The sequence below is a fragment of the Manacus candei genome, unplaced genomic scaffold (genome assembly GCF_025592945.1).
Source record: "Manacus candei isolate 608988 ecotype Guabito, Panama unplaced genomic scaffold, ASM2559294v1 h1tg000015l, whole genome shotgun sequence".
Taxonomy (NCBI): Eukaryota; Metazoa; Chordata; class Aves; order Passeriformes; family Pipridae; genus Manacus; species Manacus candei.
Genome location: NW_026138063.1, coordinates 9,277,171 through 9,304,764, shown reverse-complemented (window position 1 = coordinate 9,304,764; position 27,594 = coordinate 9,277,171). Strand labels below are relative to the sequence as shown.

The 27,594-nt window shown below is 50.8% G+C and overlaps 2 protein-coding genes across 5 annotated transcripts in view; both read left to right on the top strand.

Moving 5' to 3' along the window:
- AP2M1 (adaptor related protein complex 2 subunit mu 1) overlaps positions 1-15,383 on the top strand; it is a 28,444-nt gene extending 13,061 nt beyond the window's left edge. For all 4 annotated transcript variants that reach the window (XM_051782213.1, XM_051782216.1, XM_051782214.1 and 1 more), the window contains exons 3-11: positions 3,604-3,869; positions 5,261-5,343; positions 9,433-9,568; positions 9,665-9,806; positions 12,099-12,218; positions 12,740-12,875; positions 13,602-13,699; positions 13,832-13,943; positions 14,267-15,383. In XM_051782213.1, the coding sequence (XP_051638173.1) occupies positions 3,604-3,869; positions 5,261-5,343; positions 9,433-9,568; positions 9,665-9,806; positions 12,099-12,218; positions 12,740-12,875; positions 13,602-13,699; positions 13,832-13,943; positions 14,267-14,401 (1,228 nt within the window). In that variant the 3' untranslated portion in view covers positions 14,402-15,383. The remainder of the gene's footprint in view (positions 1-3,603; positions 3,870-5,260; positions 5,344-9,432; positions 9,569-9,664; positions 9,807-12,098; positions 12,219-12,739; positions 12,876-13,601; positions 13,700-13,831; positions 13,944-14,266) is intronic.
- An 833-nt stretch (positions 15,384-16,216) lies between these two features.
- On the top strand, positions 16,217-26,747 carry ABCF3 (ATP binding cassette subfamily F member 3). The gene is made up of 21 exons (XM_051782192.1): positions 16,217-16,355; positions 16,531-16,678; positions 16,751-16,830; positions 17,142-17,197; positions 18,960-19,057; positions 19,173-19,295; positions 19,567-19,833; positions 20,039-20,119; positions 20,663-20,722; positions 21,041-21,097; positions 21,300-21,322; positions 21,910-21,965; positions 22,123-22,323; positions 22,485-22,561; positions 22,795-22,839; positions 23,174-23,306; positions 23,899-23,987; positions 24,191-24,282; positions 24,457-24,589; positions 24,950-25,037; positions 25,844-26,747. The coding sequence occupies exons 1-21, from the start codon at positions 16,283-16,285 to the stop codon at positions 26,000-26,002; spliced, it is 2,139 nt and encodes a 712-aa protein (XP_051638152.1). The 5' UTR covers positions 16,217-16,282; the 3' UTR covers positions 26,003-26,747.
- Positions 26,748-27,594: the final 847 nt, after the last annotated feature.

Here is a 27,594-nt window from a genome sequence, read left to right as displayed (position 1 = left end):
ATAAAGTACTTCCTGCTGGCCAGCCGGACAAAACTAGAAAACGTTATTTCCTTCCTGATCCTGTCCTAACTTTTTCACTTGGTAAAGGGTGCCAAAAACATTCCAGTGTTTTCTCTAGGACTTGAGGAGTTAGCGTTCCCTTGTGTAAAATCATCCGTTCAGTTCCTGTGACAGTGTCAGTCTTGTGACTTAGGCGGAGCTGGTGCTGGCTGTTAACCAAGCTTGCTCCCCAAGGTGTTGGATTCCTTCTCAACAGGCCTTCAAATTGTTTGGAGTTTTTTTAAATGTGTAGCCTTATAGAGCAAGGTGTTGTAAAATGGCTGTGTCTCATCTTATGGTGTAATCAAGTAACCAACAATCTTGCTGTTTCCTAGTCTGAATGTAAGCATCAATGCCAGATCTACTTAAAAGCTTTTAGTATGCTAATCTTCAGTGGGAGGTAGGGAATAGCCATGATACTGTAGCTTGTACTCTGTAGAATTACTGTTTTTGCCCAAACAACCAAGTAGTAGACTTATAGAGTACTATACAGTTCTTAGTTCCTAAGCAGCAGATCTGAAGTGCTGAGGGCTGAGCCCACCCAGCTTGTTGGGAGGTAGGTTGAATAGGAAATGAGCATAACTGCTCCCTGTCTTTGTGAGTGATTGACTCTTAGGACTCCTTGGTCTTGGCTATTGCCTTTGGCATTCTGAAGCCTCAGCCTCTGAGTTGGGGGATATTAAAGGTCATCTATGGTTACAAGAACACCTCCCCTTGCACTGTTTAAGGGCCTGAAAGAAGTACATACCGGCTCAGATGTAATAAGCAAAGTGACAAACAATGAGGAAATCCTTCTTCTGACTTCATTAAAGGCAGAAGTACCACAAAACTTGAACTTTCTTTGCTTGCAACTTAGAATGGCTTTGTTGCATGTAGCGCGTCTGTCCATATAGCAGCTGGCTGCATGTATAAGCAGCTTTATTAAAAAAAGAGGCAAAACACCATGCATTTAATTCAGGGTACCATGGAGGGCTCTACTGTGATTTTCAAGTGCCTTGTTCTTCAGTGACTTAGTCGTTGGGGAACCTACCTGCGTTTAAGAATGCAGCTCTGTAATAAAAATTAAGCTATTTGGAACTGAGCAGCTTACGTGATAAACTGCATGCACTTTAAATGTAATAGACTTTGGTTTCTGAGCTTCTAATACATCACGTCGGCTTCGTGGCTCTTGATTCTTAAGGAAAAAGTGCAAGCTGGATAGAGCAGTGTCTGAATCTGCAGGATGTGCCCTATCTCTCCAGATGTGCTCCAGCTCTATCAAACTTGCTGTATTTCCTGTTGGCTGGACCAACCAGAAAGCATCAACCCAAACAGCTTCAAATGAGAAGTACTGTCAGAGAAATTCCCACCCAGACATGTAGCCCTGTTCTGAGGCAGACTGGGAAGAAGATACCTGATACTCTGCTGTGTCCCCAGGTGATGCCTCTGACTGAGGCTTTGGAGTTTTTCTTCTCCAAGGCCTGCTACCTATATTAGCAGAGCAGACTGGGTATCACTGATGTGATACAGGTGCAGCTCATCTGGAATAAATGCCCAGTTAGCCCTAAAATTCAGCCAAACAAGTCAGTCCACACTGACAGCCTGACCATGGCATGTCAGCATTGTACCTTGCGAGGGCTTCGTTGCTGCCGTAGCTTGTTACTGTCCATCCAATACCACCTTGGCCTTTTGTGCCCAGGAGCAGGGGGAGGGGGTGCTGTTTGGTCTCTTCTTATCTCTTTGGATTCATTGTGCCTTGTGTGTGTGTTTCTAACCCTTTCTCTTGTTGCTGTCACTCCTCCTTTCTCCGCTGGCGCCATTTCTGTCCATCCCATCTCATTGGCTGCTGTAGCAATAGGTAAGAGACCACCACTGGCACTGCACAGTGGGCACCTGGTGTGCTAGAAAAGCCTCCCTGACCTGAGGCTTCTCCTCTAGTGTGCACCAGTCTGGTTACTGGTTCTGGTTCTTCATCTAGTGGGTTAGAACTTAAGGCTGGGAGGGCTAATGCTCCAGAACAAGCTGGACTTTCCTTACAAGGCTTACCAGAAGGGAGGATTGGGGCTTTTAGATATTGTTATTTTATATTAGATTAAATTACTTTCTTATGGAAAAACTTGAGTAGAAATGAAATATTAATTTAACTCAAACTTGCAAACCTTCTGGAGCAATATAATCTGAGAAGTATTTGAAAGACAGAATTTTGCTTATGGGGAGCGTGTTTACTGATGAAACTTCTGCATATGTCCCCAGACCTTCAAGGAGCAAACACCTGCTGTGATAGCATATGTTCCTTTGAATATCCTTTGTTTTCAAACTTGGAACTGTCTGTTGGATTGTTGACAACTCTCAGTGCTTACAAGCATTTGTATGCCTGTATCCTTGCTTGCAAGGATGATATTACTATCTGTTCTCAAACATGGTTCTGCATAATCAGTACCATGGCCTTGATGCTGCAGTCAGACCCCCTGTTCTATGGTGTCTGAGAGTGTGAGTAATAAAGCATGACTAGATAAATCTTGGCTTGGTGTGTAGACTGTTGCTTTAAGTCTTGGTCTTGTCATATAAAGCACTTGGGCTTCCTTCCCATGTTCTCAGGATTGGTGGACTTTTAAGTTAATTTGGGAAGTTTATCTTGATTTGTAGTTATCGGATAAGAAAGTTGTAGTGTGAAGAGGTGGCATCCAGAATGCTGCTCAGAATCCCTGTTTAGCCAGGAGTGTTTTTTTCCCTGTTGATAGTGCATAGACAGTTTGGATCAAGGATGGCAGCAGCTTGCACAGCACCTTTTCAGCACTGGGCAAAACCCTTGACTATAAATGGTCTTGCACCATGCAGTGCTGCTGGCACAGTGCTGTTGCACTGTGGGGACCCTAAGTCCTGGTGCAGGACACCTGTTCTGAAGCCAAACAGGCTTGAGGTGACATGTAACTGGAAAGCCAGCGTTGTTCCTAATCCTGCTGCTGCTTTGAGCCTGCTCTCCAGGGTGTGTGGGGTATGGAGGTGAGGTGGATCTGAGAACTAAAGCTCCCTTTTGGGCTGTACCTGGGCACTGACATCTGTTGGGTCGCTTGGACAGGGTTTTCTGTTCTTTTCCTCCTTGGTATTTCTGGAAGAAACTGCCATTGACACATGTCTTGGGAGACTGCAGCTTGCTTAGGGGCAAGAGTGTGAAGACCTGGGCATGCAGCATAGACAGTAATTAGGTATTTGGTCAAAACCGGACTGTTGGAGCCATAAGCTGCTAATGTGTTTGTTCCCAGCTATGGCAATCAATTTGGAGTGCTGTCAAAATTAATTGAAGGAAAGGTTCTGTTGCCATCTGACTCCTTACTACAGTTACACTGTAGTCCAAAGCTCCCTAGAGACCAGTAGCAGTCTCTCTCCTTTAGTTTGTTCACAATTTGATGTCTAACTCTGCTCAGAGTCTTGACTTGTCCCTCTTAGAGACATCCCCAGGCACCCTTTCTAGGTGAGCTTGGTGTGTGTAGTTCAGTGTCTGACTGTACCCGCCTAAGCAGAACTGTGCAGCCAGCTGGGGTTCACGCTCAGGGTGCTGACTTACCTCTGGTGGTGGTCTCGTAGGCGGAATGCTGTCGACGCCTTCCGCGTCAATGTCATCCACGCACGGCAGCAGGTGCGCTCGCCGGTCACCAACATCGCCCGCACAAGTTTCTTCCATGTCAAGCGCTCCAACATCTGGCTGGCTGCTGTCACCAAGCAGAATGTCAACGCTGCCATGGTGTTCGAGTTCCTTTACAAGATGTGTGACGTGATGACTGCCTACTTTGGGAAGATCAGTGAGGAGAACATAAAGAACAACTTTGTGCTGATCTATGAGCTGCTGGATGGTGAGATGTTTCCCTTATCTGCTACAGGACATTGCACTTGGTCATTCTAAAATCCTTAGCTTAGTTTGATGTAGTAATAATCCTTGAAGTATTTTTAACATGTATGGTGGAGTTCAAAATTACATGTTCTGCTTTCTAATGCCATCTGTACTGCGAGTGTGGATGGCACCTCAAGCCCATAGCCTTGTGCTGATTGTGGCTGACTTTCCTGAAGTTTTGAGAGCTGTGCACTTGTATAACTGAGGCAGCTGGTACTGGAGCCCAGCTTCTGAGGGGATCCTGCGTAGATGTTGGCCTGTCCTTACGCTGAGGTATATAATGAGGACTGTCAGTAGCACCTCCAAGACCAGCTAGTGCCCAGGTGGCTCTAGCAGTGTATGGTGGCAGTCACCCCAAGCTGCAATCGGTTGCCCCTAGTGAGTTGCCTTTTGTGCTCACTCCTGAACAGAAGGAAATCAATCAAACCCAACCTGCTCTGTCTCAGCCCTACTTCCTCCAGTGATAACAGCTCCATATCACACCACAGATTAATGACACAGTGTCCCTTCAGCTGCTTGTGATATCAGCCTGCCTGTGGAGGTGCCCTTGAGCTGTCCCTGTTTCACATAGCATGAACACTTTGTATTAGTTATGTTTCAATTTTTTTTCCAGACAAAGCACCACATATGTGTGTCCTGGGATTCTTAACCAGGGGTCACAGTGATGTTCTCTCTGTTCTCTCAGGACAGACCAAGAGACTTCAGTTTCTCTTCTTTGATCAGTCACTGCTGGTCTCCTTATAGGCAACAGTGAGATCAAACCTCCCAGTATGGTGTTGCTCAGTGCCATGTTAGTGGTCTTCTCTCTCCTTTAGATCTCTTGAGGGTTGTTCTCTTCCTCTTTGAGGGCAGTAGGTGTGAAGTGAACTGGCTGTAATTATCATGTTTCCCTCCCACACAGTGCCACTACTCAGCTGTTGTTTCAGATTTTGGTTGTTATTACATCTTCATAAGAACAACAAAACCTGAAAAAATGCTGCAAAGATAGATTGCTCTGCTGTTGGATTAACCCTCCTTATTGTCCCTTGGATGTTTTTGGAAAAACTCAGTGTGCCCCGTGCACATGGCTAGCCTAGTTGATATTTAGTCCTGAAGTGCAGTTGTGTTTAAAAATCAGCAAATTCATCAGTTGAACAGCTTTCCATCACCCCTTCTCTCCAACTTATTGCACTGGCTCAGTGTAGCAAGAATGTTTCTTTTCTCTTAGTAAGGAATGCTACAGCGACTTATCCAGAAAGTCAGTGTGTAAGCGGTGCCTGTGCAGTAGTTGGCTGTCCCCTTACAGGAATGGTTAGCATAGTTGTGTGCTTATACCTTGCAGCTCTGAACTAACCTTCTTTTACCCTTCTGTAGAAATCCTGGACTTTGGCTATCCTCAGAACTCTGAAACAGGTGCCCTGAAGACTTTCATCACTCAGCAAGGCATCAAGAGTCAGGTAATCAGGGGAATTTGGGGTATGGTTCTGCTCTGCTGGTTATTTTTCTGTAAGCCTGTTCAAGAGAGTATGGTCTTAATTACCATCTAAGCGTTTGACCTGTACTGAAGGAAGGTGCCTGAGTAGATTGAGAACACCCTGGCAGGGGTGTAGCTCAGTGGCACATTGTTCGAGGTGTCCCTGCTCTGTGTGACCTCATGTTCCCTAGCACATGGTAGGTTGAAGGAGCAAGGGCCCAGAACTAGGATAATGCCAGTCCCTTGTCCCATGTAAATGATTGCTGGCATCAGACTCTGCTCTGTGTCAGCTCCTGACAGAGGATAAACAAATCTACCTGCTGAGCCAGAAATAGCTCTTTTGTGTGTGAATCTCACTGAGCAGGTCTGTTCTCCACCAGCCTTCAGTGCTTTGAGCTGTCAGGCTTTCGTGCCTGCCTTATAATGAAGTATTCTTCAGCCTTGTGAATCTTGCTGTCAGTCAGGAAGCTGATGTTGCTCTGTCTCTTCTTGTAACATCCTTGCAGATCAGCATCGGTACAACCCGAGCATTTTCATGTTAGAGATGAGAATCTCTGCTGTGCATTTAGCATAGTATTAACCCTTGCAATAAAGTTTACATGGAGGCAGAAGATAAAGGGCACCTTGGGAAAAAGACACTTAAGTTTGACTGGTTTTGTGAGTGTGTTTAAACTAGTTCTAAACCTATTCCAGGCCACAGCCCTCAAAACTAGACTTTCTATCTTGGAAGCTCATGCTCAACCTCTGAATCCGAAGGACACTTACAGTCTGTTTCTTGTGTCCCCAAGGAATATTGTTCTTATTGTCCATCTAGCACAGCTATGGAAGTCAATAATGAGGACTTAACTTAAAACTCAGTCCTCTCCCCTGGGTAGCAGTGAGTCAGGAAAAAAAAGCTGAGAGTCTGTACTGCAGCAGTCTGTGGCAAAGTAAAGTTTCAGCCCCAGGTACAAACAGAAGCAAACAAGAGCCTGTGCGGTGACCGTTCTTGTTTAGGATAATCAGAGTTCAAAGTCTCTGGAAGCTCTGATTCAATTCAGTTCCTCAGCACTGACTTACTGAGAACTCCTTCTTAAAGTTTTAATCTAGTAGCAAGACTAGCTGCATCACAAGAGGAGATGAGAGAGAAGCTGCCCCTGAGCAACCTATTTCCTGCTAGAACAGCAAACTGTTTTGCAAGAGGGCCAGATATGAGTGCATCCGGTCTGAATCCCCGTCACGAGCCCTACCATAAATCTCTCTGGCCTTCTGCAGTCTGACAATTTGGGCAGTCAGCACTGAAGATGGCTGAGTCAGCTCCTGTTCCTAGGAAAACTCAGAACTAACCACCACCCTCGTTTCCTTCCCTCAGTCTTTTTTTGCTTTTGTCTGTTTTAACAAACTCTTGTGCTGCTTGTGTGCAAACCCTGGCCACAGCATCATCCTTCATTCCTTACAAAGAGGAGTTTGGATTTCAGCTTTACATAAGCAAGCAGTTCTTCTGCTCAGGGTTGGAATTTTGTTCAGCCCAGTTCAAAAAGCAGAAGTAATCCATTGCAGGTGCAGTATGGCAAGGACAACAGTGGAAACAGTACTTGCTGTGTTTCCTTGTCTGCTGTCTGATACATCAAACCTTCAGCTGCTCATTGACTTAAAGCCAGCTTCACACATGTACCTTGGACCAAAATCTGGGACTAGGTGGCTTGCCATCTGTGTTCCTTGTCTCTGCTTAGTTCCTGATGATGCTTTCCTTGGGCTTGTGTCCTGTGGAATTTAAGGACCAAAATCCAGTTATGGCAGACTTGACAAACCCAACTTTTTTACTTTATTCTCAGTGAAAGATTTGAGGCATCCTGAACTGCTGCACTCTGAGTGCCCACCCTATATGGCTACAGTGGTCTTTCCAGGGCAGGTGATCTCGGAATACAAGATTTGGTTTATTTTCTTTGAAAGTGCATATGATACTGCTTGCCCTGTGCTCTGGGAATGGAGTGATTTGCCACACAGGTTTTAAAAGTTGCTGGTGTGCACATGGTTTCACTTCTAGTCCCTGCACATGAAGCAGCCCACTACTCAAATGGCAGGACTGCAGGCTGTGCTGGTGTTTTGAACCAGAAGTGAGGAAGGCATTGGTTCGGGTATCTTCCTTCAGCAGAGGATAAACTTGCTCTTACAGCTCGAGGTGGAGCTGTGCTCTGTGTTTTGTTTTCATCCTTCAGATCCTATCTCCATCTGTGCAGACTTCATTAACTAGATATACACTGTAATTTTCTTCCTCTGCAAGTGCTTTCTGGGAGTGTTAGTTGGGGAAACATTGTAACTAAGAGTTGTCCAAACCTTAGATGTACTCAGTGCTAAAATGCTAGTGTTACTTTTTAAAATGAGAAGAGGGCTGCCACCAGCTGCAAGAGGCCAGGAAACCTGCTGGTAGCTGGCTATCTTTAACCTAGTCGACAGGCTGGCAACTGAGCACAAGGGGGTATTCTTGGACCATTTTAGCTGACTTGTTAGTCCAGTTCTGGAAAGCACTAGCTCCTGAGAAGGCTCAGACCCAGGTGTCTTCAGTGCCTCCCGTAGGGAATGCTCGTGCTGCTGGGTGATCTCCATCCAGTCACTTTGCGTAGTAGTTGGTAGAGGGTCGTGGTACTGGTGCTGTTGCAGGAGATGAGAAAGTTACACATGATTGGTGTCCTTTTGGAAGCCAGACCACTGAGTATTAAATCTACTGCTCTTCTTAAGCCTGAACAAAGCATTGAACAAGGCAAATGAAGGAGGTGGAGTTTTTCTGTGGGACAGAAAAGAGAGGTACTTTGTGTACTGCATTGAGCACTTACCTAGGCAGTTCCCAGGGGAGTGTAAAACTCTGTCTCTTAGATGATATGATAATGTCTCTGCTTGCTCAGGAAATGACCGTGTATGTGGCAAGAACGTGTGTGAAGCCAAGGCACTGCTGGTGTGAAGCTGAGATCATGTAGTGCCCCCCTGTGGGCCCAGCACGAGGCTGCAGTGGCAGAACCCACTTCTGTGTTGTGCAGTTGTTGTGGTGGAAGGGCAGAAATAAGAAGGATACGACTTTATACACGACCCAGACTTAAGGTGCCTGCTACTTCCCATAGTCTGTGCCATGGTAAAAATCCAAGGCTTGCTTTAGGAATGCCAACATGAGTCTACTCTGTGTAGGAACGTTTTTGGGAGTGGTATTTGGCCTGTCACTCCTTCTGCTCCACCATGTATTTGTATTGTCCATAATGGGCCAAGTCTGAAAAGCCATTTCACTGCTTGAGGTGCTAGGTTTCCTGCAGGGAGCTAAAGGCCAAAACTCCTCATCTTATTTGTGCTAATTAGCTACCTAATTAACAAAGAGCTGACCTGCTTTTTTCCTGTCCTCAGGTAGCCTTAAGCCTAATCTGCTTCTTTCTCCCTTCCTCCCTTCTCTTGCTACTGACCTGCTTGCCTGTTAACCCTGTCTACACTGCGCTTGCTACTATACATCTACTTCTTGACTTTCTGCGTGTGACTGGACCCCACCTGTAGCATCAGGTAGGAATCCTCTCTGTGCCTCTCTACACAACCCTTGGTGCTTTTTGGAGACGTAGAGCCTGGGTGCTGTTCGATGTATGCTAGGTTAGTGTTGGTATGTAACCCTGATGACTGCAGTCATTGAGAAACAGGCCTTGGAGATTAGCTCTCTTGTGGCCCTGGAGTTTCATGTTGTCTAAGGGTGTGAACTGCTACACCAATCCATGTTAAGCTGCCTCTGTGCTTACCATGGATTGATGTGACAGTCTGAGACATGATTTGAGTGCCATTGGTGGAGCTTATGCCTCCCTGCACCTTGATGTAGCCTAATGGACTAGGTAACAAAACAGAAGAAACTTTACTGCTGTTGTTATGACCAATTTTTGGTTAGGCATAGAATTTGATATATTGAGCAGAGAATGACCAAATCACATGAGGTGTGACAGCACCTGTATCTTCAGTGACAAAAGCATTTATGTGTAATACATAGCAAGTGTTTGCTCTTATATTTAGAGCAAGGTTTCTTAGTATTTGAATTTATTTAGAGATCTAAGATGTCATTTCTTCCCTTCAGACTAAGGAAGAGCAGTCCCAGATCACCAGCCAGGTGACTGGACAGATTGGATGGAGACGTGAAGGAATCAAATACCGTCGCAATGAGCTCTTTCTTGATGTGCTGGAGAGTGTGAATCTCTTGATGTCCCCACAGGGTAAGTAGAAGGTGTTGAGCTAGCATCCTTCTCCCCCTCCAGATCTGGGAGTGGGGACTCTTTTAAGTGTTCTGAACTGTGATCTTTTCTAACCAGGTCAGGTTTTGAGTGCCCATGTCTCTGGCAGAGTGGTGATGAAGAGTTATCTGAGTGGAATGCCAGAGTGCAAGTTTGGCATGAATGACAAGATTGTCATTGAAAAACAGGGCAAAGGGACTGCGGATGAAACGGGGAAAAGGTAAGAAAGAGGTGTTATACCTGGTGGCCACTTGCCACCAGGGACTTATGAAAGGGCAACCCTTAATAGCTTTTCTGATCTGACAGACAAAAAGCTCATTTTTTTTCTTCCCTTCAGGTGTTACTGAAAACTTTGGGTAGATCAGTTGTCATGCAAACTACTAGCCTGAGGGCCTCAATACAGAACTTCTCTACAGCTCTTTAAGTATTTTCAAACATAGTCTTAAGTGTAGAGTTCTTACAGCTGGAAACACTTCCTCAAGATGGATTTTCCCAGAATCTGTATCTCTAGCAGTTCTAGTCAGTGCAGAGACTCTGAATCATAGGAGCAGTAGCAGTGCTCCCAAGGAACAGTGAAGGAACTCCTCTGACTGCTCTACCTGGACTGTTCCCATGAAGTAGAACAGGTGACATACTAGCGGTGGGTAAGGCCCTCCTGCGGCTTACAGGTGGTCAGTGGCCATGTGGGTTGGAGGCACATCCCTTCCGAGAGCTCAGCTTCCCTCCCTCCCAGCTGCACCTCAACCAGTACCCACATTGAAGCTGAAAACAGCTCTTAGGCCTTTTCCAGCCTTCCTGCTTGGGGTGAAGAGATAAAAGCAAAAGGACTTCGACTTTCTTCTCGCTAACAATTTGCAACTCATCTGTATTTCTCTTGGTTGTTTGTTTTGTTTTTTGCTGACCCCCAGTGAATTGGGAAGGTAGATAATCTGCTTCAGCTGTATGTGCATTCTGCTCTCCCCCTGTCTCTTGCTTCGTGTGACTTGTGCATGTAACTTGGATCTCAGACACTTTCCATGATGGTTCCTGTAAACACAGCTGAGCTGCTATTTGCCTTTTCTCTTAGAACCAAGCCAAGAGCTATCACTTCACTGTCACCTTTAAGCCATCTTTCCTGTACCTGAATTGAGCTAGTAAAATGAATGAGCCTGAGGTGGCTGATGAGCCCTGTGGGGGTTTACTCTAGTGAAAATGTCAACTGCATGGGCCTCTGAAGAGTCAGTAACACTGTCACAAAGCTGCTGTGCCGGGTGCCTTTGTCTGTAATGTACTGGTTTTTTTGAGTTACAGAAGCAAGTTGAACAGGGACTCTTTCTAGGTGGTTCTCCCTAGCTGTGATTATCCAGTGGTTAAGAGCTTGGAAATATTACTCTCTAGAAGCATTTAGTTACGAGGTGTTCAAAAGGGACAGCTGCTGCCAGTTGGTTTTTGGCATCTAGCATGTGGCAAGGCCAACCCTGAGTAATGCTGCCTGAGACTTGGAGCAGTGCTAGGCAGCAGGGCTTTCCCAGTAGTTTTCCAAAGAAACAGGAACTAGTTGGCTAACATTGCCTGTCATCTGGTCAACAGATTAGGAAAGACTAACTCCTGCTTGCGAAGCACAAATCACACCACTGGGCTGTGTAACTAGACAGCCAGTCAGCCTGGGGTCAGTCTGCTTCCCCTTTGAGCTGGTGATGATGGTTCCTAGGACAGCTGAACCTACCTGTAGTGCTCACACTGTCTCAGCACACTTGCACGGTTGTCCTGTTGCTTCCAGCAGTTGAGGCAGCCTAGGTGTCACATTGCTATGCTGCTGCCTCTTCTGTTGCTCCTGCCTTCACATCTTCTGGTCCCTCTCGGTAGCCAAGGGGTTTTGGTTGACCTCAGGACCTGTATTCTCAGAGACTGGTACCCGGCAGGTTAGGCTGATGTGCCTAGATAGATGGATGGTATCTGTGTAGATTTTAGGAGAGATACAGACTTGTATGTCATAATATTGTGGTCTTGGCAATTCAGTTCAGAATCAAACCACGTGCTGGCAGTGTGGAAATGAACAGCTGTTAAGAGATTTCTGAACAGGGAGACCCTGAACCTGGCATTTCCTGGCTGTGTGGCAGTGGGATAGCTTTGTGGACAGGAAAGTGTTTTCTCTCTTTTGAACTGTGCTGTGGGAAGACTTGGGCTGGCAGAGCCGTCTTTGCAGTACTGAGTGCTGCTGGCAGGCAGACCCAAGCATTGTGTTGCTGGCTATGGCAAAAGGGTGCTCCTGTAAGCTCTCTCCTCTTTGGGGAGACGAGGGAGAGAATTCTTTCAAACAAGCTTCCTGAAATATGGTTTTTGTGGTGGTGAAACAAGGAAAGTCTGAGCCAAGAGGCTGCTGTCCCCTACATCTCTCCCTGCCTCCCCATTTCCTGGACACCTGCGATGGCAACATGCTCTGTAGAGTAGTTTCTGCCTGGACAGACTGTGACTGCACCAAGATACCAGGGCTGCAATTTGCACTTGTTTAACTTGTGTCTTGTGTTTTTAGCGGCAAACAGTCAATTGCCATCGATGACTGCACTTTCCACCAGTGTGTGAGGCTCAGCAAGTTTGATTCCGAGAGGAGCATAAGCTTCATTCCACCAGATGGAGAATTTGAGCTCATGAGGTACTGTGGTAGGGGGGTGAACAGGCTGGTGTTGGCATCTGCTTGCTGCTACAGTAATGTTGCTGCTCCCAGCCAGACTTGCAGCCCTTGAGCACTTAAAAAATACACACTATCTGCCTTCTTTTCAGAGTGGAATCTGTAGGGTGTCCCACAAATCCATCTGTTACAAATGTGGGCGAAGCTCAGCTGCGTAGTTTTCTTTGCCACAATCGTAGTGTTGGGTGTGGGTTTTCTTACCTTCTGTGTTTGCTCCGTCTGGTTTTTTTAGTATTTAAAACTGGTGTCTTTGAACACGGCCATTGGTAGGAACGAGATATAAAACTTGAGACTCAAGAAACCATTGCTGCCCTATGGCAGCACAGATCCTACTGCTGCTTCCTTCTGGGATGGTTCCCTTTTTGGCTGATGTTTCTAAGCTGTTTGCTGTGTGCAGAGACTGTCTCTTTTTGAAAGTGATACAATTTGAGACCATAAGGGCATTAACTTCTCCTCAGAGTTCACTGTAGCTTCCATCCCTACAGATACCGAACCACTAAGGACATTATCCTTCCCTTCCGTGTGATCCCACTGGTGCGGGAGGTGGGTCGGACCAAGCTGGAAGTGAAGGTGGTGATCAAATCAAATTTCAAACCTTCCTTGCTGGCCCAGAAGATAGAGGTAAGATAATAAAAACCTGTCCTCTCTTGTGCCTGGCAGTCATGCCACTAGTTTATGCCCCCTGCGACAGAGTCTTCACAAATGAGTCTTCAAGCTTGTCCAGGGCTAAAAGAGTGAACTGAGTGTCCCACCAGCTGTGTGATGTTGCTGTGCTGTGAAAGGGAGCTGCCATAGAGTAGGAAGGTAGAAGCTGTTTTCATTTGCACAGCCACCTTGGCAGGGGCCTCGTTCCTTGCAGCAACTGTTCACTTACTCTCTCAGCCACTATAAAATTTTATATTCTTCTGTCTGCATGATCCGATGGTATGTCAGACAGGCAGCAGGCTGTGAGCTGTGTAAGACAGGCTGAGGATGGCCTTGCAGGTTAGTTCCCGTCTGGGAAAGGCTCACTGCTGTAAGGCTGGGCTGTCCAGAGCCTGGTGCAATGCCATGGCCAGCCTGGCATCCTTCCTGAGCTCATCTGCCCAACATTAGCCAGGTTTCCTGCAGCCTGGAGGGCTCTGCCCTGTTCCTTACTGTCTGTTGTGGATTATGGAAGTGTGTTTGAACCTTTACTTCAAAGCAAGAAACTGGAGGACTAGCCTAGGATGCTGTTGATAGGTGATGTTTTCTGGGCCCTAAGATAGGAGAGAGAAGGCCAAGGGGTCCAGGACAGACAGTGTGAGACTGCACAGAGTGCCCAGGCTGCAGTCTCCTCACCCCTGCTCACCAGACTCTGCTTTCCAGGTCCGGATCCCAACACCTCTCAATACCAGTGGAGTGCAAGTCATCTGTATGAAAGGGAAGGCGAAGTACAAGGCCAGTGAGAATGCCATCGTCTGGAAGTGAGTGAGCATGTTAGGGATGGGTAGGGCTTGGAGGGGCAGTCTCTTTAGTGCTCCTGTCTGCCCTGAGCATGTGTAGCAAAGGGGACAATGAACTTGGGGACTTTCTCACTTCTGGGCTTTCTCTGATAGGATAAAGCGAATGGCTGGAATGAAGGAATCCCAGATCAGTGCGGAGATCGAACTGCTGCCCACCAATGACAAGAAGAAGTGGGCTCGGCCTCCCATCTCCATGAACTTTGAGGTGAGTCCCAGCCTGTCTTCCAGGGTGCACCTAACCTCAGAGAAGCTTAGTCAGTCACTTCTGGGAGTTACATGGGTTTGAGTGTTCACTATCCCAAGCTGACAGGTGACTCCATGAGGTCAGCCAGGTATCAAAGCTAATGGAAGAAAATTGCCCTTAGAGCTACTGCAGTCTGACACCATGCATGCAGGGAGTAGGGAAGGGAACAGTGGCTCTTGGTGTCCATTTCTAGATGCATAGCCCAGGGGCCTTCTGGCATTCGTGCACGAAGAGCATCTTACCCCCATTCCAATGCTTTCTGTTGCCTTTCCCTCTCTTAATAGGTCCCGTTTGCACCCTCTGGGCTGAAGGTGCGCTACCTGAAAGTCTTTGAGCCAAAGCTGAACTACAGTGACCACGATGTGATAAAATGGGTGAGGTACATCGGCAGGAGCGGGATCTACGAGACCAGATGCTAGCCCCAGCAGGCTGGCGGGCTCCCTCTTCTCCAAGCCATGCTCCGCCTCTCCTCGGTCTTCAGCTACATTCAGAGAAACGTCTGCCTGGCCCCTCGATGCAGATTGAAAGACCCTGTGGCTCACCCCGGGAGCGGACTCGCCTGCCTGTGCTCAGTTACCACCCATGCTGCAGATGAAGTTCAGAACCCAGTCGTGTGCAGAGGTGCAGCAGCATCCTGCTGCCTGTCCCAGGGTGGGCAAGGGCTAGTCTAACTCCCATCCTCTTGTGATCTTTCTAGGGAACGTCCACCATTAAACTCCTCTTCTGTTGGTGTCTCACTACTTGCATCATATCCTAGTATTTTTGAAGTTCTTGTGCATATGTACTCGTAGAATAGACCTAAACATAGACTGGACAAATCTGAGTTGAAGTTACCCTGGCTTCTGTACTAGCTATTGCTGTTGTGGTAGATGTTGCTGGCCAGTCTGAGATGCCTGGGGTGGTGAGTATGTTGGGCCCTCACCACAGGAGATGGTGGGCTCACCAGATACCACCACCACCACCTTATTTCTTGCAAAGTCGTCAGTATAGAGTCCTGCCGTGGAAGGTTTGTGACCAAAAAGGATGAGGGTTTAGGCTCTTACTGGTGTGTATGTGGGTGGCACAGCATTTCAGGTCCTTGGAGCATTTACCCCCACCCACTGCTGGCTTGAGCCAGTCTGTCCTTTCCAAACAAATTGGAGATGTGGCCCTGCTGTCCCAGGGATCGTGGGTCAGCTGAGCTCTGTCAGGATGTGAACAGGGTCTGTCCTCGGGGAATCTCAAATGCAGTTGGCGGTAAGAGCCCCCTGCCCCAGCCTGCCCTCTCCACACTTCTACCAAACGCTTCTGGGCCATAGGAATGCTGCTGCTACCCACAATCCTGCTTCTGGTAGTGTGGTCTCCATTTTGTACACTTTGTGATTTGTCCAGCTCTGAATCTAATAAAGTATGTAGAATGGAGAAGGCTGCCTGCACTGCTGTTTGGGACTGGTACTGCAAGAGCTGGGGCAGTTCCCTGGGCTGTGCCACAGTGTCTCGGGGCTTGCTTGTGCTTCTTCCCCTGCCCGGGGCTGCCTGGGGGTTGGAAAGGAACTGCAAAAGCAGGTGAAAAGGACAAATGATGTTTTGTTTCCAGCTGTGTACCAGTGCTGCAGCTTCCTGGGGAAAGGACGGTGCTCTGGGCTTTCCCTGGGGCTGCAGCTGGGATGAACTGAACTCTTGGTCAGGTGTGCCCAGCCCCCTGTAAGCCAGGCTTAAATGAACCTTGGTGGCCTTTCCTTGTGAACGAACTTGAAGCAGTTTTCCCTTTTAACTTGTTTTTTTTGTTGAGGGCCAAGGCAGGCACCATGCCCGGTAGCTGAGGGTACCAGCTGTACCTGGCCCTTGGCTCAGCCCCTCGGCCTTCAGTTTGTGAACAGATGAGGGTGTCCGACTGCTCATTCCTCAGACCTGGAGAGACAAAATCCAACCCAAACCCCAATGAGCAGTGTCGTGACCGTGGTTTGAGAGCAGAAACACTGATTTTAAAAGGGAGGGGAGAAGCCAAAACAAAACAAAAAAAAACCCTCCCCAAGCCTCTTTCCCTCTGAGACAGGACAAGCAGAGGCTGAGCCGCCTCTGGTGCCGTGACGGGCCACTCCGCTCGCCCCCGATCCATCGCTCCCATCGCTCCTGCTGCTGCTATCCCGGCATATGGCAGCGGGACCCCTCCGACTGCCGCACTGCGCATGCGCGTCAGATCAGGACTACATCTCCCGTCGGCCCCCGCGCCATGGCGGCCACCTCCCTTCTTCCCGGCAGCGCGCGCCGGCCCTTCCGGTGCGAGCGGCGGCGGCTCCGCGGGCCGGGCCCGCCCCGCCATGGCGTCCTGCGCCGACATCCTCCGCTCCGAGTTCCCCGACCTGGACGGAGAGCTGTTCGCCTACGTGACGGGTGAGCGCCGCCCACCTGCCCGCCGCGGCTCGGCCTCCCGCCCCGCCGCGTGTCGCGACACCTCCGCGCTGTGGCGACAGCGCCCGCGTCGCGACGGGCGGCCGGGGAGGGACAGGGAAGGATGGAGCGGGCGGGTGCCACCTGTCGCGACAGCGCCGGCGCTGTGTGCCCGCAGGGATCCTGCACGGCGGCGGGGCGGACTTCGAGTCGGTGGAGGAGCTGGAGGAGGCGGTGGGCGAACTGCTGCGGGAGGTGTCGCAGGACACCAAGGACGACGGCGCCATCCGGGAGATCTGCCAGCGCCTCTTCAACACCCTGCAGCTGTAAGGGCGCCCGGCCCCCCGCACACCCCCTCACCCCGCTCCCCCCACTCACTCTCCTCCTCCTCTCCGCAGGGATGAGGGCCAAGCCCAGCGCTGCAGCCAGGTGCTGCTGGACGCCCCCATCCAGCTCTCCCAGATCACCGATGGATATGGTGAGTGACTCCCGCCCTGCCATCAGGATGCCCGGGGCTCAGAGTGGTTCGGGGCTTCAGATGTGCACACCTGACCTTGGGGAGTAGAGCTCGGGCACCACTCACATGTGCACCCCTCTCTCATCCTGCTGCTGAGCTGTGGGCAGCAGTGCCTGTGGGATAACCTGAGGTGAAGGAGTAGAGATGCACTTTGTTCCCCTTTTTCTGTTGGGAGAGGGATCATTTGTGCCTGGGCTTGGGCTGCCATTAAGGCAGTGCTTTGTGGAGCCTCCCTGACACATGAGCTCACCAACCCAAACATGTCCTTGCAGGTGACACCAGCGCAGACCTGCTGCCGGGGCTGCTGCTGAAGAGAGGCCAGACCTCGGTAAGTGGGGGCTGTGCCCTCATGGGAGCATCTGACAGGTGGGGCTGCAGGTGCCCTGCCCTGCTCCGGTCACCTCTCCCTTGGAGAGCAATGGGGACAGGCTGGTGCTGGTTAGGGGCACAGCTGCAGGGGTTACTGCTCCTCCGTATCAGGCTCTCTATAGTTTGAGAATCTCTTGACCTTAGTCTGGTGAAGGGGCTCAACAGGTGTCATTATCAACAGGAGCTTATTAATTTGACAAGATCTATTTTGCTGTAATTTCTTAATGAGGTTCAAAGCATAGATGATGCAGTGGTGATGCTCAGGGTGCATCTTCTCTGACTTTCACAAGGATCTTTGGTTCCTACAGCAAAGCCTTTGATTGAGAAAATGGAATGTCCCAGGATGACACCTTGAATATTCAATGAGAGATAAAGTCCTGCCTAGTGGCAGAATGTGGGGATGTTACAGGTGGGGAGTTAACTGAGAGCTGCTGTAGGAGAGGTTGTAAGCCCAGCTTTAGAAACAGCTGTAGGTTGTCGTGCTTTGAGAAATAAGATCAGGAGTAGAGAGGTTTGGAAGCAGTTACACTCCGTGACCTGAAGGAAATCGGGACATCTCTATCAATGGAATGCGCAGCTTCTCAGGAACAACCTGGCTTGCCATCTGTGTTGGATGTGCCAAAGTTTGAGTGCGGGTGAGGTGCAGTTGTGCATCTGCAAAGCAGGGAGCTCTACAGGGTGGGCAGTCTCTCTACCAGGCTGGTCCCTCACAGAGCTCTCCTTTCCATGGGTTAACGTGTTGAGAATGAGAATCCCTTGCTTGGAGACTGAGACCTAACACTATCCCCACATGCCTGAACGGGAGTCTTAAGTAAAAGCTGGCAGCTGTGGCTGGTTTTGGCACCAGAGTGTTGCTGCTGGGTTCACTTTCTGGCTCTTGTGTCTGCAACTCAAAAAATAATCTTCAGAAAAGTTGGAGACAATTCAGAGAAGGCCTTGAGAGGGCTGTCAAGTTTTGGAGGACATGTCTTACTGGGAAATTCAGGGAGCTGGTTATGGTTTACAGAGTGACTCAATCTCTCCTGTAAGTGTGGGGTCCAGTAGCTCCAGTAACAAGGCGCTCTTCAGTCTGGCACACGGGTCTGTAACATGCTCCGGTGGCTGCAGAGTTGCCTAGAAATATCTAGGAGTGTTCTTGGTCAGCCACAAATATTTGACTCGATGCAGGAATAAGCTGGAGTGGGCTGAGAGCCTGGCCAAGACCAGAGGCCAGGTTAAAACACTTGCCTCCTTCTTGCCTTCAGGGTTCATTAAATGTTTTTTGTCTCTGATCCACTGCACAAGCTGAGTTTGCTCCAAACTGGTGAAAGTTTAATGTGTTGGGAAGGGAAACACCTTGTGGTGCTCTTTGAGGGTGGATGCAGAGTGTACCAGAGGAGGCACTGGGATAGCAGGTTGCTGCTATTGGAGTGACTTGGCTGATCCAGGTTCCTGGAACTACAGAAACGGGACGTATGATAGGTTTGGCCAAACCCTCTGCCTTGCTGAGGCAGAACTTGTGTATGAGCAGTTGATTTAGGACTTTATTCCTGAAGTGGTTTTCTAGCCTGATTAGCCTCCTGAAAATATGCTTGAATCTTTCCCAGTTTCCCTGTCCTACCTCACTCCCTTTCTTTCGGGTTTAAGAGGTTGATTGATCTCTTTTCTCCCAGAGCTGGGCTTTTGGGGCTTTTGCTGAAGATGCTCTCTCTCTTCTTCATACTCTCTGTTCCGTGTCCCAGATGGTGAATGCCAAGAAACTGGAGAAGGCAGAAGCCAGGTTGAAAGCCAAGCAGGACAAGAGGTTGGAGCGGGATTCCCTGAAGTCATCTGGCCCTCTGTGAGTATGGAGGGTGCCTCCAACGCCCCCATCCCGTTCTGCTGAGCAGGGCTGGGATCTGGCTGTACCAAAGCTTTCCTGTTGAGCCCCCTCTCTATCTTCTGCTGGCCTGCAGAGTCCTTGAGGAGGCGTCTGCCAGCCAAGCTTCCAGCAAGAAGGAGACTCGCATGGAATCATCAGGCAAGAACAAGTCGTATGATGTGCGTATCGAGAACTTCGATGTGTCCTTCGGTGAGCGGTGAGTGTGGGTGGGGAGGTGGGACAGATCCTGGCTGGGATTTTGGACCATGGGGGATTGAGACTGGATTAGAGAGCAGTTGAGAAATTACAGAGAATGTGAGAAAGATCAGGAAGCAAGGTGGGCACTGACCCCTTCGCCTTTGGGCAGGAGAAGCCTGTAATGGTTACTTGGCTTCAGCACAGCCTGAAATGCCCCCATCAGGGCAGGTGGCTCTGGTTATCTCCTCTCTGTGGATCAGTCTGACCCCAGACCTGTCCTCTTACTTTAGTGTCCTGCTGACCGGAGCAGACCTGAACCTGGCCTTCGGACGGCGCTACGGGCTGGTGGGCAGGAACGGGCTGGGGAAGACCACACTGCTGAAGATGATCGCCAGCCAGAGCCTGCGCATCCCCTCCCACATCAGCATCCTGCACGTGGAGCAGGAGGTGGCAGGGGATGAGACACCAGCGCTGCAGAGTGTGCTGGAGTGTGACACCACTCGCGAGAGCCTCCTGCGGGAGGAGAGGGACCTGACGGCCAAGATCAACGCTGGCAGGTGAGGTGTCACCACTGGATTTACAGCCCTTCTGTGGCCTCTTCACCACGAGGTCTCATTGTAAGGTCTCTCCCTTCCAATGAAGGGCTCTGGTGAGGATGGGCTGCATCTTGCCCACCTTAGTCCTGCCTGGGAAGATCAGCCTCCCCCAGCACTCAAACTCTAACCTGGTGAGTCCCACACGCTCCTCTTTGTTCTGCTCCAGGGGAGAAGGGACAGAAGGTGCCAGACTATCAGAAATCTACGCAAAGCTGGAGGAGATTGAGGCAGACAAGGCCCCAGCGAGGTGAGACAGCCCCGTGGGCATCACTGTCTGTTGGCATGGCCAGAGCTGAATAGTGGTTTGGGGTATGGAAGGGTGATACTGTGGCCCTGGGATCCAGAGCGTGGGGATGGGGCTCTCCCTACTACCTTTTCTTGTCGGTTCTGTGCCACAGCTCTGCTGGATTAGGAGTAGTTGAGCTTCCCCCTGAAGCTGGAGGGATTTTTTTTTGCCCCAAATGGCTTGCATTGTTGCTGCTGCTCCTCTCGGATCTCCCTAGGTTCCTGGTTTCTGGGGGATGTTTTTGGGATGTTGGTGGTAGTGAGACTCTCTTCCTGGCCAAAGAGCTGAAAAATCCTTGCAAATCTCCTGGTACTTCATGAAGATGCTGTGCCCCACTGGGCTGCATTTCCCAGTCAAGTGCTGCTCTTGGGTGTGTAGGGAAGTTTTCCTGCACCAGAATGGCTTTAAGCCGTGCAGCAGAGTTCCCTTGGTGGGTGAGACCTTGGACTGTGCTCTGCTGTTGGATGCTGTACCTGGATTCCAATTGTCTCCCCTTTTCCCCAGGGCGTCTGTCATTCTTGCTGGGCTGGGCTTTAATGCAAAGATGCAACAACAGACAACCAAGTGAGTTGCTAAACTCTGGGTATCAAGCCAGAAATGGGTATGGGGAGGTGTTCCAAGTGAGCCCTCAGGCACTGCTGTGGCTGTAAAGGAGAACAGGGGTCTATCCTTGCCCATCCAGGGCCCATCCTGCCCTGGGGGTTGCCAAATCACCTTCCTCCTGGACCGCAGATCTCGTGCTGTGCCCGAGATACCTGCAGGGACAAGCTGCCTCTGGATGACAACAGAGCCAAAAGAGCCTTGGGAAAGGCTGGCAGACAGGCAAACACAGTGGTTCTACATTGAACAGTAACCCCTCTCTGCATTCTCTTCTCTTCTCAGAGAGTTTTCTGGAGGCTGGAGAATGAGACTGGCCTTAGCCAGAGCCCTGTTTGCCAGGTTGGTGTCCAGGCCTTCATGCTATGGGGTTAAGCCTCTTTGCTGTCCATGCTGCGAGGTGCAGGGGTGCTGCCTGGGGGTCCTCTCAACTCAGGCTCTCGAGCTGGGGCCATTGGAGGCATCACAGCTCTGTATGTGTGGTGAGACACTGAACTGGCCCTATGCTCTTTCTGCTTCTGATCCCATGTCTTCTTTTCCCTAGGCCAGATCTCCTTCTGCTGGATGGTAAGTTGATACTGCAGGTCCCCTCTGACACCACTGCAGGGCCTGCCTGTGCCCTTGTTGGGGTTGGGAACATGCCATGGCCTTTAGCTGCCTGCCCAAAATAGCCCCGTGTGACGGGCAGGCCTGGCAGCGCAGTTGGTGCTCCGCTGGCACGGGCAAGTCTGCTTGGGCAGCCACTCTCACTGCACTCAGCAGAGCCCTATCCGTGCCCCAGCCAGGTGGTGTATGTGTCATCTTGTCCCAAGTGCTGTTCCCTTTCCCTCACTGGTCCCTGAGATGTGCCCTGGCTGCCAGTCCATGCTGGGGGCAGTCCCCAGCTTGGGTGGGAGATCTGGGTGAGAGGCTGCTGTGGGGCACCAGGGTCTGGGTACCAATATGGAGTGGGGGGAGTATCCCTGCCTGAGCCTCAGCCCCTGGTGCCCACACCCCATCACACCCTACACAAGAGTCCCCTGAGCTGGAGGGAAGGTCCCCATTCAGCCTCTCTTTCTCCTCAACACTGATCATTAACCTTTCCTCTGGGGAAAAAAGCGTAATCCAGCCATCCCCATCTCTCCTGACTTCAGTGCCTCTTTCCCTTCCCTCAGAGCCCACAAACATGCTGGACGTGAGGGCTATTTTGTGGCTGGAGACCTACCTGCAGGTAGGGGGGGATGGGGGGCCTTGATACAAAGCAAGGGGGAGGAATGGAGACTTCCTCTAGACTGGTGGTGGTGGGTCCACCCACTGGCTGGGTGGTGGGACCAACCCCTGCGCTCTGGTTGATGGTGCTCAGGCCTCCCTCTCGCCATCTCCTCCAGACCTGGCAGTCGACCATCCTCGTGGTGTCCCACGACAGGAACTTCCTGAATGCAGTGGCCACGGACATCATCCACCTGCACTCGCAGCGGCTGGACACGTACCGTGGGGACTTTGAGAACTTCATGAAGATCAAGGAGGAGCGGCTGAAGAACCAGCAGCGAGAGTATGAAGCCCAGCAGCAGTACCGTGAGCACATCCAGGTACTGGGAGAAGCCAGTAGAGTTGGGGCATTCTCCCAGCCTTGTGCCTTTCTCTCTGCTTTTAGACCTGTGGTTGTATTGCTGCAGGAGGTTTGGCAGCAATGCAGGGTGGCTGGTGCTGAAGGGGACTTGGAGTTCTCTGATGCTTTTCTCTCTTGCAGGTTTTCATTGACCGCTTTCGCTACAACGCCAACCGGGCGTCCCAAGTCCAGAGCAAGCTCAAGCTGTTGGAGAAGCTGTGAGTGCCTGTCCTGCTCCTCTCTGGAGGTCAGGGAGGGGCAGTGCTAGTGGGAAGAAACAGAGGATCCCAGTGTGCCTGGCAGATAGAGTTGTGGTATGGGCTTTAAGCACTTGTCTCTGGTATAGAGGCTGGAATGAGGTGTCACAGAGCTGAAGACTCTACCTGGGCTTCTGGTGTGAGAGCAGACCCTCATTCAAGGCACCTTGGTTATGTGTATCCTCTTTTTGCAGGCCAGAGCTGAAACCTGTGGACAAGGAATCTGAGGTGATCATGAAGTAAGTGTCACCTGAGCCCTTGCTTGGAGGGTGCTGGCTCTGTTTTTGACATGAACTTCTTCTTGGTCCTGTCCCAGCTGGGACAGCCATCCCTTTGTGTGGTCCAGCCTTACTCTGACAGGGAGCCCACACAGGCCCCTGCTTTCAGGCTGGGTTCCCTCCTGGGGCCAAGGCTGCAGGTCTTTGTCTCCTTCTCGTGACCATCCTTCCTAGAGGCCCTGTGTGGCAGGGAGCCCTCCTTGTCACCTGGAGGGTTGCAGAGATTATCCCAGGAGGGCTAGGAACAGGGTCTGGGAGGTTCCTGGCTGTCTCTCACCTCTTCCTGCCTTCCCAGGTTCCCTGACGGCTTTGAGAAGTTCTCCCCCCCAATCCTGCAGCTAGATGAAGTAGACTTCTATTACGAGCCAAGTCACTATATCTTCCGTTCCCTCTCCGTCTCTGCTGACCTGGAGTCCCGTATCTGTGTGGTATGTGGGATTGCAGAATAATGGCAGCTGCGAGGGACCCTGGGAGGTCCCTGCTCAAAGCAGGGACAGCTTTGATGTTAGATCAGGTTGCTCAGGTCCTTGTCCAGTTGTCTCTGGGGAGGACTATTTCTCCCATTCTGGGTCCTGTTGCAGCATTTGATCACCCTTATTTTGAGGAACATTGGAACATTTTTCCTAATACCAGTTAGAATTTGTGATTTGTGCCCATTGTCCTTCATCCTTTCACTGGATGTCTCTGAGGAGAGACTGGGTCCATCTTCTCTGTCAGCTGACAGCAGCATCAAGTGGGGGCTACATTGGATGGGGCAGCAGAGATGCTGTGTGCTTGCAGCTGAGGCTGGACCAGGAAATCCTTAGGCTCGAGGGTGAGGGGGTAATACCTCCCGACACTGCTGCCCATGCTGCTCATCTGTGATAGAAATGCAGCTTCCTGCTAACTGGAGTCCCTGGTTATGCTCCCATCCTGCTCCCCCTCATCATCCATGAGAGATGAAATTCCTTGATTGCTGCCCCCCTCTCCAAAGTACCTTCACGGGTTTCACGTTCTCCAATGCTGCTGCTTCTTCTCTAGGTTGGGGAAAATGGAGCTGGCAAGTCAACCATGCTAAAGATCTTAATGGGGGAGCTGGCACCAGTCAGAGGGATCAGACATGCTCACAGGTACCTGGGAGGAAGGGCAGGGGGATTGGGAGGGATGGTGCAGCTGGAGGGCTCCTGGGCTGTGCTTTGGAGTGATGGCTGCCCGAGCAATGGGGTTGGGTCCAGCACACCCACACATGTGACCCCTCTTCGGTAGCTGCAGCTGCCAGTGCCGTGGTTGCAGGGCCTGGTACCATCTCCCAATCCTTCTTCTTATTTTGCAGAAACCTAAAGATCGGTTATTTCAGCCAGCACCATGTGGATCAACTGGACTTGAACATCAGTGCTGTAGAACTACTGGCAAGAAGGTTCCCAGGTGAGTTTTGGAGATGCCTGCAAACCCCCTGCTTGGGAGGGAATTGCCTGGAAGTGCTGCTGAATTCCTCCTGTCATGCTGGTCTGGCACAGGCTGCCCAGCTGCGTGAGCTCAGAGCCGAGGGCTCTGTGTCATGCTAGGTGTCCATAGCTGTGTTGTGACATGATCCTGCAGGGAAGACGGAGGAGGAATACCGGCATCAGCTGGGGAGCTACGGCATCTCGGGAGAGCTGGCCCTGCGTCCTGTGGCCAGCCTGTCCGGGGGGCAGAAGAGTCGCGTGGCCTTTGCCCAGATGACGATGCCCTGGTAATTTTCTCCCAAATACCATTAATTATTGCATGGCTTCATCCCTGGAGTCTTCTTCACTGGGAGGAAGGCAGGCGTTCAGGGACTTTCTGCTACCCCACGGAAACCTTGTTCTTGGAGGGCTTTTTGGGGAGGGAGGTTGTCACCCTGGGGGGATGGGGGGATGGTGTGGAAGGAGGCAGGTGGTTTTCTCCCACTGCTTTGGGCTCAGGATGAGATGTGTCCCTGGAGCTGGGCAACCCTGATCCTGGAGCCAGGCACATGCCAGTGGCTGTGGCTCTAAGTGGTTAAAGCAGCAGTTGGGGTGTGGACCAAGCCCAAGCCTGTTCAGTGCATCTTCAGAGCTGTCTTCTCTTCCAGTCCAAACTTCTACATTCTGGATGAGCCGACAAATCACCTGGACATGGAGACCATTGAGGCACTGGCAAAGGCACTGAATAAGTTCCGGGTAAGGTTGTCCCAGTAAGATCTGTTTTTCTAACACTTCCTGCAGCCTCCAGCTCAAGGTACTTGGTATCTCAGTGAGAGGTGGATGGTCAACACCAGTGGCGACTTCAAGTCTAGGACAAAATTTGGGAAATCAGTCACATTTCTGCCTTAGCTGTCCATCCTGGTAGTTAGTTTTACTTGCTGGCTTTGTCTGAGAGAGGCAACAGCAGCCCAGAGAGCATCTTGTCCCCCATCCTGACCAGCCACCTACACTCTGTGACTTTATCACATGCTGTGTGCAGCTCTCAGCCCTGCCTTGGGGCCACTCAAATCTTTCTTAGGCACGTTTTATGGCTGATCTCCAAAGACTCAGGCTCCAGATACCACTGTGATCGCCCTGGATATCAGTGGTTGTTGCTCAAGTTGTAGCGGTTTTCCTTTGAAAGAAAAGCTTAGCTGAGGTTGCTCGGGGCCTTAACTAGACACCTTTTCAGTGTTACTGACTTTGCATGGATTCTCCATCCTTGAAGTTGTCTGAGACCTGGAGAGCCAGTAACAAACCTTGCACTTACTTTCCAAGAGTGGAGACTAAATACGTTCCTGCTGCACATGCCTCATTTTTACATGATCTGTGTCCCCCTGAAGGAAGAAAAGGCTGCAGTGAGGTCCCTGCCAGTGAAATACTGTTCAGTTTTCCCTGAAGTGGATGGAATCCTGAAGTGCTGAGCACAGGCTGGACAGGGGCACAGGATCTCGATGCTACTGTCCCTGAGCCCTGGGTTGTGGTCCACTAAGTTCCCATTTTTCTCCCTTGTGTGTTGACAGGGTGGTATAATCCTGGTGTCACATGACGAGCGTTTCATCCGCCTGGTGTGCCAGGAGCTGTGGGTGTGTGAGAACGCCACCGTGACCCGCATCGAGGGTGGCTTTGACCAGTACAGAGACATCCTGAAGGAGCAGTTCCGGAAGGAAGGTTTCCTATAAGGGAGGCGGGAGCCGGACTGCGCCAGGGGCTGGAGGGCAAAGCTCAGCCACCTTGGCATCCATCCCAACTGTGCCTGGCAGAGCGCCGAGGACGCTGCTGCCCACATGGACTGTCAGCCATGCCATCAAACTGCCACCTGAACTGCTCTCCCCTCCCAGGGCCGGGTGGAAGGACAGCGTGGGAGCAGGAGCCTGGTGCTGTGCGTGGCCAGGGGCACGCCGGGGACTCTGCCACTGGCCAGGGCTGTGCCCAGCCCTGGGCACACTGGGAAGGCTGTGCCTGGAGCTGCTGCTCTGCCGAGAGGAGGGAAGGCGGTGTTGCATCCCTACCCTGGTTTAACTCCGTGCTCTGGAGGGCAGGAAAGGAGCTGTTCTCCGTCTTTCTTCGCTTCACCCTCTGCCTTTTTCTTTCTTTGTTTTTTTGTTTAACTGCCTGAACACTAGTCCGGCTCCATCACATGCCACTGTCCTCCCTGCTGCCTTGGAGGGAAATGAGGCCTTTGCTGCTAAAAGTGACCCCGCCTCTTCCCCAGCCCCCCAATGCTGGGGCTCGCTTGCGTCTGTAGTGCCGAGGGAGCCAGAGCCTGGTTCACCCAGGCCCTTCTCCCTGTTCCTTTCCCTGTGCTGCTGCCTATACCGCCTCGCCTGCCTTGCCTTTGAACCGGCCCAGGGGGTGGGCTGTCCAGCATCCCTCCCTGCCCACCCACACGGAGGTTGTGGTGTAAATAAACCCAGGATGCAGTGGGTGCAATGCTCTCCTTTCGCTGGGGGGCTGGGGGCCTTTGTTTGGCAGGGGTGAGGGGGAGGTTGTCTTGCTGCTGCTTGCTGGGCAAAGTTGCCCAGCGGGAGATGCTTTCCAGATGATTCTTTCCAAATTAAATGGCAGCTCTGTGGTGCAGGGGAGGCCACTAGCTGGGGTGGGTTGTGTGGAGCTCTGACAGTGTGCCACTGGTCACTGGAGTGCCACAGGCCATTGAGGTGCCACCTTGGGGGGCAAGGCTGGGGTCCGGTGTCAGCTCTGGAGGGTCCAGGATCCAGTTGTGGTTTGATGGCTGTGTGAAGTGAGCAAGAGGAGGGGACAGAGCTTTAAACTAGATTTAGCAGGGTAAGGGGAGGTACTTCTGAGTGCCTGAGAGGAACCATGAAACACTAACACTTTAGGAAGCAACCGGGTAATACCTATAAATTGTCACAAAGGAATTATTAGAGAGGGCTTCTCCCAAGAGGTGAAGAAGCTGATAGCCTCCCTGAAGTGTCTCTACCCCAGTGCACACAGCATGGGTAACAAGCAAGAGGAGTTGGAAACGGTGGTGCAACTAGAAAACTGACCTAATTGCTATCACAGAAATGTGATGGGACGCATCATAAAACTGGAACACTGCAATGGAGGGCTATAAGCTTTCAGAAGAGGCTGGGAAGGAGGGGCAGGGCTGTTGGGCTCTATGTTAAGGAAGGGACAGATTGTGAAGAGCTACCTCTGAGTAACAGCCATGAACAGGTTGAGAGTCTGTGGATAAAAAACAAGGACTGGACCAGCCAAAGACCCCCTGTGGTCAGGGTCTGCTATAGGCTGACTGATCAGGGGAGCCTGC